The sequence below is a fragment of the Monodon monoceros genome, unplaced genomic scaffold (assembly GCF_005190385.1).
Source record: "Monodon monoceros isolate NGI ecotype Baffin Bay Population unplaced genomic scaffold, NGI_Narwhal_1 Super_Scaffold_22, whole genome shotgun sequence".
Classification (NCBI taxonomy): Eukaryota; Metazoa; Chordata; class Mammalia; order Artiodactyla; family Monodontidae; genus Monodon; species Monodon monoceros.
Window position 1 is genome coordinate 35,921,645 of NW_021703779.1, and position 19,294 is coordinate 35,940,938.

General features: G+C 40.0%; 1 protein-coding gene across 4 annotated transcripts in view; it reads right to left on the minus strand.

Moving 5' to 3' along the window:
- Window positions 1-19,294, minus strand: part of MED14 (mediator complex subunit 14) — a 76,731-nt gene that overhangs the window by 33,167 nt on the left and 24,270 nt on the right. For all 4 annotated transcript variants that reach the window (XM_029240385.1, XM_029240384.1, XM_029240386.1 and 1 more), the window contains exons 13-16: window positions 9,032-9,191; window positions 5,203-5,397; window positions 4,678-4,812; window positions 2,222-2,298 (exon numbers count right to left, since the gene is read on the minus strand). In XM_029240385.1, the coding sequence (XP_029096218.1) occupies window positions 2,222-2,298; window positions 4,678-4,812; window positions 5,203-5,397; window positions 9,032-9,191 (567 nt within the window). The remainder of the gene's footprint in view (window positions 1-2,221; window positions 2,299-4,677; window positions 4,813-5,202; window positions 5,398-9,031; window positions 9,192-19,294) is intronic.

Below are 19,294 nucleotides of genomic sequence, written 5' to 3' on the forward strand. Positions count from 1 at the left end.
TTTAGCAAAGAGGAGAAAACTATGCTCAATTTTAAAGCTTTGAAGTCATACTCCCATTTAATATGACTATACCTAGGACTAAATGCTTAAAAGAAGAGCTTCTGAAGATTAAATGAATTAGAGCAATTACTTACTAATTATAATTAGATCTATCCCAGATTTTAATTTAATAAAATCATATTTAGACATTTATTATTTTTTCCTTCCCCCGATAACGGACAGCTTGTACCAAACAGATCTCTTTATCCATTTCTATATATTTTCCTTTTAAGTTTTAAATAAAGAAAACAATAGCCAGGATATAGTAAAGACTTTCTCAAAAATTATTGTAAAATGAAGATTAAAAAATATGAAGTGCTTCCTCTCCACGTAAGGACTATAATGAATTCTCTTGAGTTCAAGAATAAAGGGGACTGAAATTTCTTTTGTAAAAATGCCGAGAGCAAGGTATTTTAAGATTCTTGCAAAACATGAAAAATATAACTAAGAGAATAGAACGCAAATGTTATCATCTATTAATCTACAGTTGTCAAAAAGAGTAAAAAGAAAAAAACCCTATACTTTAGGCAGAAGTAATATAAAACCAAAGGCAAATTAATTAAAAGTTTTACATTTTCCTTTTGACGTCTATTCTAAGACCAGCTCTCTCCCCAGAAAGCTTTTTGTGGAGATGGCATTAAGGTAACCAGGCAGGGCAGCTATTCTAGTTCTTCAACTCTTTATCTAACGTGAGCACCATGACACATGGGTGGAGTGCACGCTATCTGCGAGTCCTTCCCACCTTCCACAGGGCAAATTGATTCCCAAGTAACAAAAATTAAAGCCCCGCTGGCTCAAATTGCAGAGCCGCCATGTCTTGGCAGACAGGAATTCAATAAATAAAAATTGCTTCTATGATTTATATTATTAAGCAACGTCTAATAAACAATACAAATGTCCAAAAAAGAAAACTGCTTTGTGCACCAAAAAGGGTGATCTCTTAAATGGCATTCTAGCTTTGCAAGTCCATCCTGGTCACCTTATAAATCACACACGCTGCCTTAGTTTTCCCTCTAAGCATCCTTTGGCCCCCTTGTCCTCTACCCGTTTAGAACCAAGCCCGCTGCCCATCTCCCTCTGCGTGCTCTTTCCCGGTGATCTAAGTTACTATCCCAGCTCAATTACTTTCACCTTGGTACCGACTCATTTACTTCTCTTGCCCAGACCAGTCACCTGGGCTTGAGACACAACCCTGCCTGCCCAAAGGGATGTCTAGGCACCTCAAACTTAGCAAAGCCCCTTCAAACTCACATCTTCGGTCCCGTCTTGGAAAACATCACTGTCATCCATCATTTGCCCAAGATAAAACTAAGAGTTATCTTTGCCACCTTCTCCTCTTTCTCACCTTCGACATCAATCTAATCACCAACCCCTTAAGATTTCATCCCCTAAGTCCTTATGGAACTTTCTCTGGTCCAAGCTACTAAGAACTCTTGTGTGAACCATTTCAGCAACTAGTTTTGCTACTTCAGTCTTGTTCCCCTATCAGGGTGAGCTTTCAAAAACACCTATCTAATGATGTCAGTTTCTGCTTAAAATCATCTGATGGCTTCTTACTGCCATTGTGGTAAAGTCTAAATTCCTTAAGGACACTTACAAAGACCCTACAGGATCTGACCCCTTCCTGCTCACGTCTCTAGGTTCATCTCTCCTAACTCCTGCCACGCCCAACTTCCTTCAGTTCCAGGATGCCGAGCTTTCTCTTCCCTCTAAGCCTTCATTTTCGCAGTTATTCCTTCTGGTTAGGGGTGCCCACTCCCATTCTAGCTCCCTTTCCTCTGGCTAATTCTCACCTCTCCTTCAGTCTACGTACAACTGGTACTTCCTCAGGGATACCCTTCCTGACTTCTGAACTGGCCCAGATCCCCCTGCTATGTGAACCCACAGCATCCTGAAGGGCCCTTTCAGAATTCAAGGCTGACACATACTCACACTCAGTAAACACCTGTTGAATGAATGAAAGATAAGCCAGAGGAAGGACATCCTAAAATACCAAGTGCTGCTGGATCTCCACTTGGCAGGTGAAAGAGAACGCTCCCCCAGACTAGTAATTCCATGCAGAAATCTGTGACATCCGCAGGTTCTGAACTCGGCTTTATGCTGACTCACGGAAGGAGAGGGGCAGCACTGGCAGTGTGGCTGCAGTGTGTGGCACCAAGTCAGACACGTGACAGGGACTTACTTCAATAAGCGAATCGCATGACTGAAGCCATCACCTTCCATTTGCACTCCTTGATGTGGAATCTCCAGATTGGACAGCTGAAAACAGAAAAGCACAGTTATGTCAGACCACCAATTTTACAAAGGAAACTACCTTTTCTAAGTACTACTGTCTCTATTCTCATGGCATCTGTACTAGGGTCACTCTGTCCCAAAGTGACAACGTATTAGGCATGAGCATTGTGCCCCCATCATCCGATTTCCTGGGAAACCAAATAAGGCTGGTTTTCTTGTGTGATTCAGTTATGTTTGTTTGAAAACAAAGTTCGAGTCATAGCCACATCTCATATTTAATCACAAACAATATTTTTCCGTTTATAACTTTTCTGGAATACATTTTTATTTTTAACAACTATTTCCTCCGTGAAACCCAAGAAGAAAAGATTTCCACTTTATGCATTTACCCAGTGAGATATCATTCCCAATTGGAGGATTCAGTAAATGAGTTAAAAAGATAAATGCAGGGATAGTGCCTGAGACCTTATCAGTGGAACTACAGGTTATTTGGGTATGCCAGGAAGTCATCTGATCTAGCAAAGAAATGCTTGCCTTCAGCACATATTCCCAGGTCTTCTCTGACAGAGTATTTATTTATTTATACCCACCTTGTTCCAGAAAGGATTTAAAGCAGCCCTAAGCATTTCACTGAGCCCTGCTCTTTGGGCCTGGGAAGAGCAGAGGTTTAGGAAAATAGCTGCTGACCAAATAGGCAGGAGGGGTCCAGATTCAAAAGGAAGCAAAGTGTGGGAGGGCTTCTCTTCTATGGATCAGAAATATAAACATTCCTGGTAAGACTAGATTTAGTTATTCACATCTTAATATAAATTACTTTAAGCAGAAAATGTGCTTGCTTTTACCTTTAACATATCTTTTTCATTGAGAGAAGAAAAAGTTAAGTTTTTAAGAGCTTGACTGAGTTCAGTAGACTACTACAGAATGTTACATGGCCTATGTGTGCAACAGGTATAGGAGCACAGGGAAGGGGGACAGAGGCCATATGCCTACAGGTGTCTATAGGGACACTACGAAGACACAAGCTTTTGCAACTTCTAGCCTGTGGGTAATGGGGAAGACAGCAGACAATGAATGAGGCATTACACTGCCCCTGGGCATCATGTAGCCTCCCTTCCCACTGCAAGGGAGTAACTGAATGACATTCATGTAACCAATCCACATGGCACGATGAAAAAGCCCAACACCACAGTTAAGTAGATACAAGCACGGACACCGCACAGTTTTGGAGCTTTGGCCAGTTCCCAGACAAGAGGACATCCGTCAAGCTTACAGTTCTAGGAGCGGGGACGTTGTGGACATAAGTATCTACTTTAGCCTATTTCTGGGCTTGGATTTTCTGGGCTACTGCTGCTCCTCACAATTTCACACCTTATTCTCGGCCTTCAGATCCCAAAACCCTATAAAGCAGCGGTTGGCATACAACAGCTCATGGACCAAATCCAGCCACTGCCTGTTTTGGTAAATAAAGTTTTGCTGGAACACAGCCACACTCATTTGTTTAAATATCAACTATGGCTGGCTCACACTACAACAGCAGATTTGAAAAGCTGTAATAAAAGACTATGACCCACAAAGGCTTAAAATGTTTACCATCTGGCCCTTTATAGAAAAAGTCTGTTGATTCCTGCTCTAAAGAATCAAAATGTTTTCAACAAGTCTTCCCAAGACCACCATCATCAGCCCAACTGAAATAATCCATTTCCATGTTTCTAGGTCTCTTCTTCATTCCCAAAAATTTACAGAGGGGAGGAGTCTCACAGAAAGTAAAACTTTAAACTGGAGGGAAATAATTAAGGTTTTGATGTGTTACTTTTAAGGGCTGCCAATCCTTGGCCAAAGCCCTTTTTGGAAATACAAAAATGCAGGTTCTGTTACCTCCCTTTACTTTCATGTTTGGGGATCATGCTGGGTATCACGATTGTGTACTCTTGAAAGACACTAACTCTGCATAAGTCTATTGCTTCTTCCATAGGAAAAGAGTAAAAATTTAGTTTAATATTCTTTCTGACCTGCTTCTCAGAAAGGAACCCAATTTTATTAGTGAGCAATATGTACAGCTTCACCCACTGAAAAATGAGCCACCCCTTTATCAACTACCCATCTCTAAAAGGGTAAATAATGCTCCTAAGAGGTATACAAGTAAGATGTTAATTCTCAAAAGTTGTCTTTTTTTTTTTAAACTAGAAGAATTTACTTTCCATTTCCACAAAGAACAGAAGGCCCACAATTTGGAACCAGAGAGATGAAATAATTTAAGTCATGTTTTACATGTATACCATGAGATGCTGTGATTTCAACCCCACCCCTCCCAAAATATACAAGTGATCACAACCATCTGGTTCTAATGGAATTCATGTAGCTTTAGCAAGGCATTTAAAAATTACTTAGAGTACCCCAAATTACCTCCAACCGAAGTCCTACAAATGGCATATTTGTATCACACATAGCAACAAAGTGAGCTAGAACTTTATTGAAGGCACACATTTCTCCTGATCGTTTGGTTTTCTTGGGTTCTACTGGACACAGATCATCAGACAACTAGAATTTAAGTAAAGAACACAAGTGGGTAAAAAAAAGTACATGTGATGCAATTAGTTAAGGCAGTTGTACTACTATAACAAAAGTCAAGGTTAACCAAAACAAATGTTAATTCATTCAACAAATATTTACTGAGCAAATATTGACCTAAACGCTGGAAATTTAGTAGTAAATATTATGTATTTAACAAGCTGTCTTTTGGAAAATGGTATATAATTATTAATTAAGAGAGAAACATTTGCAAGAATACATAGACATTTGTTACCTAAACCTTATTGCTGCTCAGTCTCTTAAAAACCATACCAAATTCTTTCCCATTTAAAAATGGTTAAAGAGCACAGCAAAGTTCATACACGCAAACCCTGTGCTCATTTCTGTATGTGATCATACCTTGCGCTTGGTACTGCTTCTAGGCTGTTTCCCGTTTTTTGTACGATAAACTAATTCCTGGATGTTTTCCTTGAACTGCTGCAGCAGGAGGGCCATGACAGGGCTGTCTTCACGATCTGCAGCATTCACAGACATGAAGTAGTACTTGTATGACAGCTGTGTGGGTTTATTGGGAACTTCCAACATCTCCACAACCTAAAAAGTCCCCAAATCAGAAATGAGTCTCAGAGACATAACTGATAAGTGTTGGATATTTTCCTCCTTATATCAAGTAAGGCTCAGAATTATATACCTAATGTGGATGCCTTTTTTCTTTAAACAAGGACAAATCAGTCATGATCTCAAAAAAAAAAGGCACTGCAATTAAATATGTAATTTGTTTTCTAAAAAAATAGATCAGGCTAAAGAACAATGATAAAAGTAAATGCAACCATAAACTAGAGCAAATGGAACATTTAGACTATCAGCATTAAGTGTTCTTGAATTCATACCTTAGCTTATAAATTGAAAACATTTTCTGCTTAAGTCCAGCAGGTCTTCTAGATTTTCTAGAATAGTATCTATTTTAAATTGCCCTGCTGTCTCTCTTAACCAATGAAACAGCCTAAGAATTCCACTCTTATGGCAGAGGAAAAATGACAACTACCTCTCATACTTGGAAGCATGTAAAAATAAACTCTGATTTTTCAACTGAAATATACAGTCACTGTGAGGATAATAACATCAACAGTAGTTAACTCTGATATAGAGCTTACTGTGTGCCACGTACTGTCCTAAGTACTTGACAGATGTTAACACATTTAATCCTCCTAAAAACTCTATGAAGTAGGGATTCTTATCTTCATTTTTCTGATAAAGAAACTGAGGCACAAAAAAGTTAGGTTAATTGCCCAAGGCCTCAGAGCTGAGAAGTGATATGTTTTGATCCTAGAAGTCTGGATCCAGAGACCTTGCTCTTACTCACTATAACAGCTTACTATTTTCAAGGTCTACCTAAAACTTAAGAAAAGTCCCCTAAATACTTTAAGAAGTGAGAGAAATGAATGCCATTGGACAAGGCTCTTGACCAACACATACTTTTATGTCTCTGTTCCTGCCTCCCTTCTCTCCACCTCCTCCTCCCCACACACTCTCTTCAGGAAATTGTTTGGTCAACACGTAAGCATAAACGCTGAGGCACCTGAGGAAATGGAAGGATTAAAAGTAAAATGGAACTTCACTAAAGCTATACGGATGGCAAATCAGCACATGAAATGATATTCAACATCATCAGCCATCAGGGCAGCATAAATTAAGGCTACAATAAGATACCACTACACATCCATCAGAACGGATAACATTTTTTTTAAAGAAATTACTGTTGTGGTTTATGGGTTTTTTTAACTTATTAAGTTATTTATTTTTGGCTGCGTTGGGTCTTCGTTGCTGCACGCGGGCTTTCTGTAGTTGTGGCGAACGGGGGCTTCTCTTCGTTGTGGTGTGCGGGCTTCTCATTGCGGTGGCTTCTCTTGTTGTGGAGCACGGGCTCCAGTAGTTATGGCACGCGGGCTCAGTAGCCGTGGCTCATGGGCTCTAGAGCGCAGGCTCAGCAGTTGTGGCTCATGGGCTTAGTTGCTCCGCAGCATGTGGGATCCTCCCAGACCAGGGCTCGAACCTGTGTCTTAACCACTGAGCCACCAGGGAAGTCCCGAATAGCTAACTTTTTAAAAAAAAATCACAATACCAAGTGCTGGCAAGAATTGCAGAGCAACTAGAACTCTCATGTATTGCTGGCAGGAATGCAAAATGGTCTGGCCACTTTGTTTTTTTTGTTTGTTTGTTTGTTTGTTTTGCGGTACGCGGGCCTCTCACTGTTGTGGCCTCTCCCGTTGCGGAGCACAGGCTCCGGACGCACAGGCTCAGCAGCCATGGCTCACGGGCCCAGCCGCTCCACGCCATGTGGGATCTTCCCGGACCAGGGCACGAACCCGTGTCCCCTGCATCGGCAGGCGGACCCCCAACCACTGCGCCACCAGGGAAGCCCTGGTCTGGCCACTTTGGAAAACAGTTTGGCAGTTTCTTATAAAGCTAAACATACACTTAGTGTATGACCCAACAATCCCACCTTTAGTTACTTATCCAAAAGAAAACTTATGTTCACCAAAAAATCTATATGCAAAGGCTTATAGCGGCTTTATTCACAATTGCCCCAAACTGGAAACAACCCAGATGGCCTTCAATGAGAGGCTGGTCAAACAAACTGTGATACATCCATACCATGGAATACTACTCAGCAATAAAAAGCATGAACTATCATATATACAACGATATGGATGAAAATCAAAGGCATTATGCTGAGTGAAAGAAACGAAACTGAAAGGCAAATCTACAGAGACAGAAAACAGGTCCATGGTCACTAGATGAGAGTGGGGGGAGGGTCTGATTACAGAGGAGAGCATGCGGGAGTTCCGGGGGATGATGGCAGTTACAAAACTGTATGCATTTTTTAAACTTCAGACACTAAAACATCTGAATTTTTACTGTATATAAATTATATCTCAATACAGCTGGCAAAAGTAAAATAGCAGAAAGACATTTAAAGGCAGGAAGACTTTCCTCTGTTCTTAATGTCCATGGTAGTTCTTCCCACTACTATGAACGTATCATCCTTAAGTGAGAAAGATGAAGGATGAAGAGTAGTATACATTCAGTTTTGGTCTAAACCATGAGAAACAAATTATTGCTTTATAGTAAATCACTAGTCACTGAAGTGTAAAGCCTGGCTTTTTGTTGATACTAAATAAGGTCAGAAAGTAATAAATCATAACCATTTAATTCTGTGTGTGGCTGGGTACAAAAGATCTTTGTGTGTTCATAGGTTTGATTATTATGTATATCATTTCATATGTAGACCGGGCAGCTCACAGAGAACTGAAACAACAACCCTCTGTCACGTGCCAGATCTAGTTCCACAGCTGGTATTTTAGAATTCAGAAAAAAGTGAACTTCACATCAATGACAAACTTATTCATCGACATAAGTAACCCTAACTTAAGATATATCAGGCTACCGTTTTATGACAGTATCTTTTAAAAGTACAGCTTAAAACCTTAAAAAAAATTCACTCCCATTACCTTCAACCAACAATCCTGAATTAAGTGGTTTCAAACACCTTAGAATCTTATCTAGAAATATCTACTTGGTATACACAAAAATTTCTACAAGCAGGAAATATATTTATAAAATATATGAGTCCATATTTCAAACTCTTTCAAATTTTAACCAATTCAATGATCTCAAAGAAACTACTAGAAAACATCTGGAGTGTAAAAGGAATGAGGATTTTACAGTGTACTGAAAGGTACATGCAATCAATAAAATGGATATATATGCCTTCAATCAATTAAGGATGAGAAAATAAAGCTACTTTAGTCAGCCATATTTAAAAGGCAGCGTTATGCAAGTTAACATTTGATTAAAGCCAAACAAGTTTATCTGACACCAAAACATCTCCAAACCTTCACAGTAGTTGCTTTCAAATTTTTTCTTACACAGAGATGCCTCATTCCAAGCAGAAACTAGGCCTCACTACAGGAGAGATCCTAGGGTGAGGGATAGGGGCATACCTTATATTCACCAACCCTGCCTAATCATTATATAATTTCTTACAGACATGATTTTCCTCTCTCCCTCATCCCTACCATCTCTCTCCCCTCTCCTGGGTTGAGAATCACCATACAAAATTCAAATATCCAATAAAATACATTTGCAAGTTAAACCAAACAAATTATTCAAGATACTAATAGAATTACTGAACTAGATCACCCAAATCACCCCTTTGCATACTTACAATGTAGTATTGTGGAAGACGGGTAAGTTTAATGAACAGCTTATTCTTAGAAAGGTTTCCAATAGGATGGGTTGAATAATTGGACAGCTGCAATGTTTCACTGCTTATTGTAGGCAAGTGCTTTATAGATTGTTTGCAACGCTGTTGTCCAAGCCAAAACCTTAAAAGAGATAATCCAAATCACAAAATCATAGACTTTTCTGATTAACTGTGTGCTACTGATTTATAAATAGATTAAAGACCACTAAGAAACCAATTAATATGAAATTTAACTGAACTAGTAAAAGGACACATGACCATAATGATGAATCATTCCTCTAGTTTTGTACTGGACTGTTAGTTCTAGTTCTAGTTTAAGGAGTTTAAACTGCAGTGTGAATGGATTTTAATTAACAAGGTAGAATTAACTAGTATTAAGGCTGAGACACTGTATCAGTTTACTATAGGAGATGAAAGATTTCCTATGCTTTATAAGACAGCACAAACTAATCTCAACATCTTTTATAAAATGCCTGAAGTGTTTATAAAACAAAATAGAACAACAAACAATAAGTATAAAAGTATCTCATTTTTCTGGTATCACTGGAGATATTCAGTCCCAGTTTTTATACTGTGCATATAAAGTGACAGATATGCCTAGCAGGTGCCAGTAAGTGTTGCTTACCTTCTTCCCCGCTCTCTCAGTTAAGCCACCAGATTTCACTTTGATGCTTCTACTACAGTACTCCTCTTATTCCTTTTATCTGACTGTCTATCCTTGAGGCTAGGATACCATATAATATGTGAAAAAGGGATAAAATGATTGGTACACAAACTCTCACTGATCCACAATGAGACAACTCAAAAAATAAGAATACAAATATAGAAGCTTTTCATAGCAACATTAACAGTGCCACAACATCCAAGATCACAATCACTAGGCTTGCCTTGCATAACAGGGCACAGACCAGTTTGGATGTTGTTGCATTTCTGTGGTGAGCCGCATGTGATACAAAACATGTACTAGTCATGTGCAGTAAAACCATATTTAATAATATAATATTTTAAGGGCACTTTGTCAACTATTACCCCCCAAAATGTATAGAATCTGGAAACTGCTTTTTCACCCTGAAAACCAAATTTAACTACAGCTTCACAGGATCAATTGCTACAACTATTAATAAAACAATGAAAATAAATTTTTAAAATACACCAATACTTGCCTCATTCTGGATGACAGTTAAAAACGAATATTCTGAACTTGCAAAAACTGCTTTCAGATCTCTACTTCCACTCTCATCAACATACCTTTGTGAGACTGGTATCTCTACTATGGATGTTATTTTTAAAAAAACCATGGAAACACTTAAGATACACATTACCTCCTGTGATTTTCGTCATCATCAATCCAACCGAGATTAATTACAACAAACCAGAAACAAGCTCATTTGCCACATTAAAAATCTAAATCTATTACAAACGTAATATATATAAATTATAAATGTGTGAATAATACGTACAAGATATTCTTTCAAAGCATATATAGGATTGCTATTTCACTAAACTTTTTTTTTTTTTTTTTTGCGGTACGCAGGCCTCTCACTGTTGTGGCCTCTCCCGTTCCTGAGGCGCAGGCTCAGCGGCCATGGCTCACGGGCCCAGCCACTCTGCGGCATGTGCGATCTTCCCGGACCGGGACACGAACCCATGTCCCCTGCATCGGCAGGTGGACTCTCAACCACTGCGCCACCAGGGAAGCCCTCGCTCCACTTTTTTATTACCACTTTGTAGAAGGAAAAAAAAAAATTTGAGTGAGTTACGGGCGGAAGATGACGGAAGAGTAAGACTTGGAGATCACCTTCCTCCCGACAGATACATCAGAAATACATCTACACGTACAACAACTCCTACAGAACACCTACTGAATGCTGGCAGAAGACCTCACCTCCCAAAAGGCAAGAAACTCCCCACGTACCTGGTTAAGGCAAAAGAAAAAAGAATAAACAGAGACAAAAGAATAGGGATGGGACCTGCACCAGTGGGAGGGACCTGCACCAGTGGGAGGGAGCTGTGAAGGAGGAAAGGTTTCCACACACTAGGAAGCCCCTTCGTGGGCGGAGACTGCGGAAGCGGGGGAGCTTCGGGGCCCCGGAGGAGAGCGCAGCCACAGGGGTGCGGAGGGCAAAGCAGAGAGATTCCCGCACAGAGGATCAGTGCCGACCGGCACTCACCAGCCCGAGAGGCTCGTCTGCTCACCCGCTGGGGCGGGGGGGCTGGGAGCTGAGGCTCGGGCTTCGGTCAGAGCGCAGGGAGAGGGCTGGCGGCGTGAACACAGCCTGAAAGGGGCTAGTACAGCTAGCCGGGAGAGAGTCCGGGAAAAAGTCTGGAGCTGCCGAAGAGGCAAGAGACTTTTTCTTCCCTCTTTGTTTCCTGGTACACGAGGAGAGGGGATTAAGAGCACTGCTTAAAGGAACTCCAGAGACGGGTGCGAGCCGCGGCTAACAGCACGGGCCCCAGAGACGGGCATGAGAGGCTAAGGCCGCTGCTGCCACCACCAAGAAGCCTGTGTGCGAGCAAATGTCACTATCCACAGCTCCCCTCTCGGGAGCTTCTGCAGCCCGCCACTGCCAGGGTCCCGAGATCCAAGGACAACTTCCCTGGGAAAACACACGGCACCCTCAGGCTGGACACGCTGGCCTCTGACTCCGCAGGCTCGCCCTGCATCCGTACCCCTCCCTCCCCCCGGGGCTGAGTGAGCCAGAGCCCCTGAATCGGCTGCTCCTTTAACCCCGTCCTGTCTGAGTGAAGAACAGAAGCCTTCAGGCGACCTACACGCAGAGGCGGGGCCAAATCCGAAGCTGAACCCCGGGACCTGTGAGAACAAAGAAGAGAAAGGGAAATCTCTCCCAACAGCCTCAGGAGCAGGGGATTAAATCTCCACAATCAATCTGATGTACCCTGCATCTGTTGAATACCTGAATAGACAAAGAATCATCCCAAATTGAGGAGGTGGACTTTGAGAGCAAGATTTATTATGTTTTTCCCCTTTTCCTCTTTTGGTGAGTGTGTATGTGTATGCTTCTGTGTGAGATTTTGTCTGTATAGCTTTTTTTTTTTTCTGCGGCACGCAGGCCTCTCACTGTTGTGGCCTCTCCCGTTGCGGAGCACAGGCTCCGGACACGCAGTCTCAGTGGCCATGGCTCACGGGCCCAGCCGCTCTGCTGCATGTGGGATCTTCACGGACTGGGACACGAACCTGTGTCCCCTACATCGGCAGGCGGACTCTCAACCACTGTGCCACCAGGGAAGCCCTGTCTGTATAGATTTGCTTTCACCATTTGTCCTAAGGTTCTGTGCGTCCGTTTTTTTTTTTTTTAACTTTTTAAAAAGTTTTTTTCTTAATAATTTTTATTTTAATAACTTTCTTTTATCTTACTTTACTTTATTTTCTTTTATCCTCTTTCTTTCTTTCTACTTTTTCTCCCTTGTATTCTGAGCTGTGTGGATGAAAGGCTCTTGGTGCTGCAGCCAGGAGTCAGTGCTGTGCCTCTGACGTGGGAGAGCCAACTCCAGGACACTGGTCCACAAGAGACCTCCCAGCTCCACGTAATATCAAATGGTGAAAATCTCCCAGAGATCTGCATCCCAACACCAGCACCCAGCTTCACTCAACGACCAGCAAACTACAGTGCTGGACACCCTATGCCAAACAACTAGCAAGACAGGAACACAACCCCACCCATTAGCAGAGAGGCTGCCTACAATCACAGTAAGTCCACAGACACCCGAAAACACACCACCAGAGGTGGACCTGCCCACCAGAAAGACAAGATCCAGCCTCATCCACCAGAACACAGGCACTAGTCCCCTCCACCAGGAAACCTACACAACCCACTGAACCAACTTTAGCCACTGGGGACAGACACCAAAAACAACGGGAACTACGAACCTGCAGCCTGCACAAAGGAGACCCCAAACACAGTAAGATAAGCAAAATGAGAAGACAGAAAAACACACAGCAGATGAAGGAGCAAGATAAAAACCCACCAGACCTAACAAATGAAGAGGAAAGAGGCAGTCTACCTGAAAAAGAATTCAGAATAATGATAGCAAAGATGATCCAAAATCTTGGAAATAGAATGGACAACATGCAAGAAACATTTAACAAGGACCTAGAAGAACTAAAGATGAAACAAGCAATGATGAACAACACAATAAATGAAATTAAAAATACTCTAGAAGGGATCAATAGCAGAATAACTCAGGCAGAAGAACGGATAAGTGACCTGGAAGATAAAATAGTGGAAATAACTACTGCAGAGCAGAATAAAGAAAAAAGAATGAAAAGAACTAACGACAGTCTCAGAGACCTCTGGGACAACATTAAACACACCAACATTCGAATTATAGGGGTTCCAGAAGAAGAAGAGAAAAAGAAAGGGACTGAGAAAATATTTGAAGAGATTATAGTTGAAAACTTCCCTAATATGGGAAAGGAAATAGTTAATCAAGTTCAGGAAGCACATAGAGGCCCATACAGGATAAATCCAAGGAGAAATACGCCAAGACACCTATTAATCAAACTGTCAAAAATTAAATACAAAGAAAACATATTAAAAGCAGCAAGGGAAAAACAACCAATAACACACAAGGGAATCCCCATAAGGTTAACAGCTGATCTTTCAGCAGAAACTCTGCAAGCCAGAAGGGACTGGCAGGACATATTTAAAGTGATGAAGGAGAAAAACCTACAAGCAAGATTACTCTACCCAGCAAGGATCTCATTCAGATTTGATGGAGAAATTAAAGCCTTTACAGACAAGCAAAAGCTGAGAGAGTTCAGCGCCACCAAACCAGCTTTACAACAAATGCTAAAGGATCTTCTCTAGGCAAGAAACACAAGAGAAGGAAAAGACCTACAAAAACGAACCGAAAGCAATTAAGAAAATGGGAATAGGAGCGTACATGCCGATAATTACCTTAAATGTAAATGGATTAAATGCTCCCACCAAAAGACACAGACTGGCTGAATGGATACAAAAACAAGACCCACATATATGCTGTCTACAAGAGACCCACTTCAGACCTAGAGACACATACAGACTGAAAGTGAGGGGATGGAAAAAGATATTCCATGCAAATGGAAACCAAAAGAAAGCTGGAGTAGCAATTCTCATATCAGACAAAATAGACTATAAAATAAGGACTATTAGAAGAGACGAAGAAGGACACTACATAATGATCAAGGGATCGATCCAAGAAGAAGATATAACAATTGTAAATATTTATGCACCCGACATAGGAGCACCTCAATACATAAGGCAAATACTAACAGCCATAAAAGGGGAAATTGACAGTAACACATTCATAGTAAGGGACTTTAACACCCCACTTTCACCAATGGACAGATCATCCAAAATGAAAATAAATAAGGAAACACAAGCTGTAAATGATACATTAAACAAGATGGACTTAATTGATATTTATAGGACATTCCATCCAAAAACAACAGAATACACATTTTTCTCAAGTGCTCATGGAACATTCTCCAGGATAGATCATATCTTGGGTCACAAATCAAGCCTCGGTACATTTAAGAAAACTGAAATCGTATCAAGTATCTTTTCTGACCACAACGCTATGAGACTAGATATCAATTACAGGAAAAGATCTGTAAAAAATACAAGCACATTGGAGGCTAAACAATACACTACTTAATAACGAAGTGATCACTGAAGAAGTCAAAGAGGAAATCAAAAAATACCTAGAAACAAATGACAATGGAGACACGACGACCCAAAACCTATGGGATGCAGCAAAAGCAGTTCTAAGAGGGAAGTTTATAGCAATACAATCCTACCTTAAGAAACAGGAAACATCTCGAATAAACAACCTAACCTTGAACCGAAAGCAATTAGAGAAAGAAGAACAAAAAACCCCCAAAGTTAGCAGAAGGAAAGAAATCATAAAGAGGAGATCAGAAATAAATGAAAAAGAAATGAAGGAAACGACAGCAAAGATCAATAAAACTAAAAGCTGGTTCTTTGAGAAGAGAAACAAAATTGATAAACCATTAGCCAGACTCATCAAGAAAAAAAGGGAGAAGACTCAAATCAAGAGAATTAGAAATGAAAACGGAGAAGTAACAACTTTCACTGCAGAAATACAAAAGATCACGAGAGATTACTAAAAGCAACTCTATGCCAATAAAATGGACAACCTGGAAGAAATGGACAAATTCTTAGAACTGCACAACCTGCCAAGACTGAATCAGGAAAAAATTGAAAATATGAACAGACCAATCGCAAGCACTGAAATTGAAACTGTGATTAAAATTTTCCAACAAACAAAAGCCCAGGACCAGATGGCTTCACAGGCGCATTCTACCAAACATTTAGAGAAGAGCTAACACCTATCCTTCTCAAACTCTTCCAAAATATAGCAGAGGGAGGAACACTCCCAAACTTATTCTACGAGGCCACCATCACCCTGATACCAAAACCAGACAAGGATGTCACAAAGAAAGAAAACTACAGGCCAATATCACTGATGAACACAGATGCAAAACTCCTCAACAAAATACTAGCAAACAGAATCCAACAGCACATTAAAAGGATCATACACCATGATCAAGGGGAGTTTATTACAGGAATGCAAGGATTCTTCAACATACGCAAATCAATCAACGTGATACACCATGTTAACAAACTGAAGGAGGAAAACCATATGATCATCTCAATAGATGCAGAGAAAACTTTCGACAAAATTTAACACCCATTTATGATAAAAACCCTGCAGAAAGTAGGCACAGAGGGAATTTTCCTCAACAAAATAAAGGTCATATATGACAAACCCACAGCCAACATCGTCCTCAATGGTGAAAAACTGAAACCACTTCCACTAGAGAAGACAAGGCTGTCCACTCTCACCACTCTTATTCAACATAGTTTTGGAAGTTTTAGCCACAGCAATCAGAGAAGGAAAGGAAATAAAAGGAATCCAAATCGGAAAAGAAGAAGTAAAGCTGTCACTGTTTGCAGATGACGTGCTACTCTACATAGAGAATCCTAAAGATGCTACCAGAAAACTACTAGAGCTAATCAATGAATTTGGTAAAATAGTAGGATACAAAATTAATGCACAGAAATCTCTGGCATTCCTATACACTAATGATGAAAAATCTGAAAGTGAAATCAAGAAAACACTCCCATTTACCATTGCAACAAAAAGAATAAAATATCTAGGAATAAACCTACCTAAGGAGACAAAAGACCTGTACGCAGAAAATTATAAGACACTGATGAAAGAAATTAAAGATGATACAAATAGATGGAGAGATATATCATGTTCTTGGATTGGAAGAATCAACATTGCGAAAATGACTCTACTACCCAAAGCAATCTACAGATTCAATGCAATCCCTATCAAACTACCACTGGCATTTTTCACAGAACTAGAACAAAACATTGCACAATTTGTATGGAAACACAAAACACCTCGAATAGCCAAAGCAATCTTGAGAATGAAAAACGGAGCTGGAGGAATCAGGCTCCCTGACTTCAGACTACACTACAAAGCTACAATAATCAAGACAGTATGGTACTGGCACAAAAACAGAAAGATAGATCAATGGAACAGCACAGAAAGCCCAGAGATAAACCCACGCACATATGGTCATCTTATCTTTGATAAAGGAGGCAGGACTATACAGTGGAGAAAGGAGAGCCTCTTCAATAAGCGGTGCTGGGAAAACTGGACAGGTACATATAAAAGTATGAGATTAGAACACTCCCTAACACCATACACAAAAATAAGCTCAAAATGGATTAAAGACCTAAATGTAAGTCCAGAAACTATCAAACTCTTAGAGGAAAACACAGGCAGAACACTCTATGACATAAATCACAGCAAGATCCTTTTTGACCCACCGCCTAGAGAAATGGAAATAAAAACAAAAATAAATAAATGGGACCTAATGAAACTTCAAAGCTTTTGCACAGTAAAGGAAACCATAAACAAGACGAAAAGACAACCCTCAGAATGGGAGAAAATATTTGCAAATGAAGCAACTGACAAAGGATTAATCTCCAAAATTTACAGGCAGCTCATGCAGCTCAATAACAAAAAAAACAAACAACCCAATCCAAAAAAGGGCAGAAGACCTAAATAGACATTTCTCCAAAGAAGATATACAGATTGCCAACAAACACATGAAAGAATGCTCAACATCATTAATCATTAGAGAAATGCAAATCAGAACTACAATGAGATATCAGCTCACACCAGTCAGAATGGCCATCATCAAAAAATCTAGAAAGAATAAATGCTGGAGAGGGTGTGGAGAAAAGGGAACCCTCTTGCACTGCTGGTGGGAATGTGAATTGGTACAGCCACTATGGAGAACAGTATGGAGGTTCCTTAAACAACTACAAATAGAACTACCATATGACCCAGCAATCCCACTCCTGGGCATATACCCTGAGAAAACCATAATTCAGTAAGAGTTATATACCACAATGTTCATTGCAGCTCTATTTACAATAGCCAGGATACGGAAGCAACCTAAGTGTCCATCATCGGATGAATGGATAAAGAAGATGTGGCACATATATACAATGGGATATCCTCAGCCATAAAAAGAAACGAAACTGAGTTATTTGTTGTGGGGTGGATGGACCTAGAGTCTGTCATACAGAGTGAAGTAAGTCAGAAAGAGAAAGACAAATACCGTATGCTTACACATATATATGGAATCTAAGGGAAAAAAATGTCATGAAGAACCTAGGGGTAAGGCAGGAATAAAGACACAGACCTACTAGAGAATGGACTTGAGGATATGGGGAGGGGGAAGGGTAAGCTGTGACAAAATGTGAGAGTGGCATGGACATCTATACACTACCAAACGTAAAATATAGCTAGTGGGAAGCAGCCGCATAGCACAGGGAGATCAGCTCGGTGTTTTGTGACCACCTAGAGGGGTGGGATAGGGCGGGTGGGAGGAAGGGAGACGCAAGAGGGAAGAGATATGGGAACATATGTATATGTATAACTGATTCACTTTGTTATAAAGCAAAAACTAACACACCATTGTAAAGCGATTATACTCCAATAAAGATGATAAAAAAAGAAAAAAAAAGAAAAACAAATTTGAGTGAAGAATATCTTGTCTGTATATGTTCACTTTCAATGAAAAATATATAGATTTTGCATTTTTTTCTTATATTTTTTGTTCTGATTTTATGTACTGAAATGCAATTTTATGTCTGTTCACTCTAATAAAAAAATGGAGGCTTATATTTTGAACATGTTTTTTCAATTCTTTTTTCTAGAATTTGTTTTCATTGCACGTTATAAAAAAAAGTAATCACATGAACAGATGCCCAACACCATTAGTCCCTAGAAAATGTAAGTAAAAACCAGTCAGACACCTGTCCCACTCACTAGGATGGCCACTGTCAAAGACAGTAATGAGCGCTGACAAGGATGTAGAGAAATGGAAACCCTCATACACTGCTGATGTCACTGTAAAATGGCACAACTACTTTGCAAACTAGTATGGCAACTTCTTTAAAAGCTTAAATTTACTGTATGATCCAGTAATTCCATTCCTAGTGGAATGAGAAGTCCAGCCATATATTTGCACATGAATACTCACAGCTGTGTTATTCATAAGAGCCAAAAAAGTGGAAACAATCCAAATGTCCATCAACTGATGAATGGATAAATAAAATGTGGCCTAGCCATACAATGGAATGTTAGTTAGCCATAAAAAGGAATGGAGTACTGGTACATGCTTCAACATGGATGCATCCCAAAACATTATGCTAAATGAAAGAAGCCAGTCACAGAAGACCACATACTTTATGATTCCATTTATATGAAATGTCCAGAAAAGAAAAATCTACAAAAACAGAAAGTAGATTCATAGTTGCCTGGGGCTGAGGCTGGGAATGGGGATTAACTGTAAATGAGCATCTTTTTGAGGCAACGGAAATGTTCTAATTGTTGTAAAACTGGATTGTGGTTATGGTTGCAAAACTCAGTAAATTTAATACAAGTCACTGAATTGTACACTTAAAACAGTTGAATTTTACGATATGTACATTATATTTCAATAGTTATTTCAAAAAATTTAACGTCCCATGATAGATTAGTGATAAACTGGTCATTCACCAAAGATCATCTGAGAAGCACCACTGTAAGTGACAACCAGGGGACCTTTCCTATAAATAATGTGAGTTTAAGTATAGGTACACACATTTGATAAGTTTAAAGCTTTTGGGA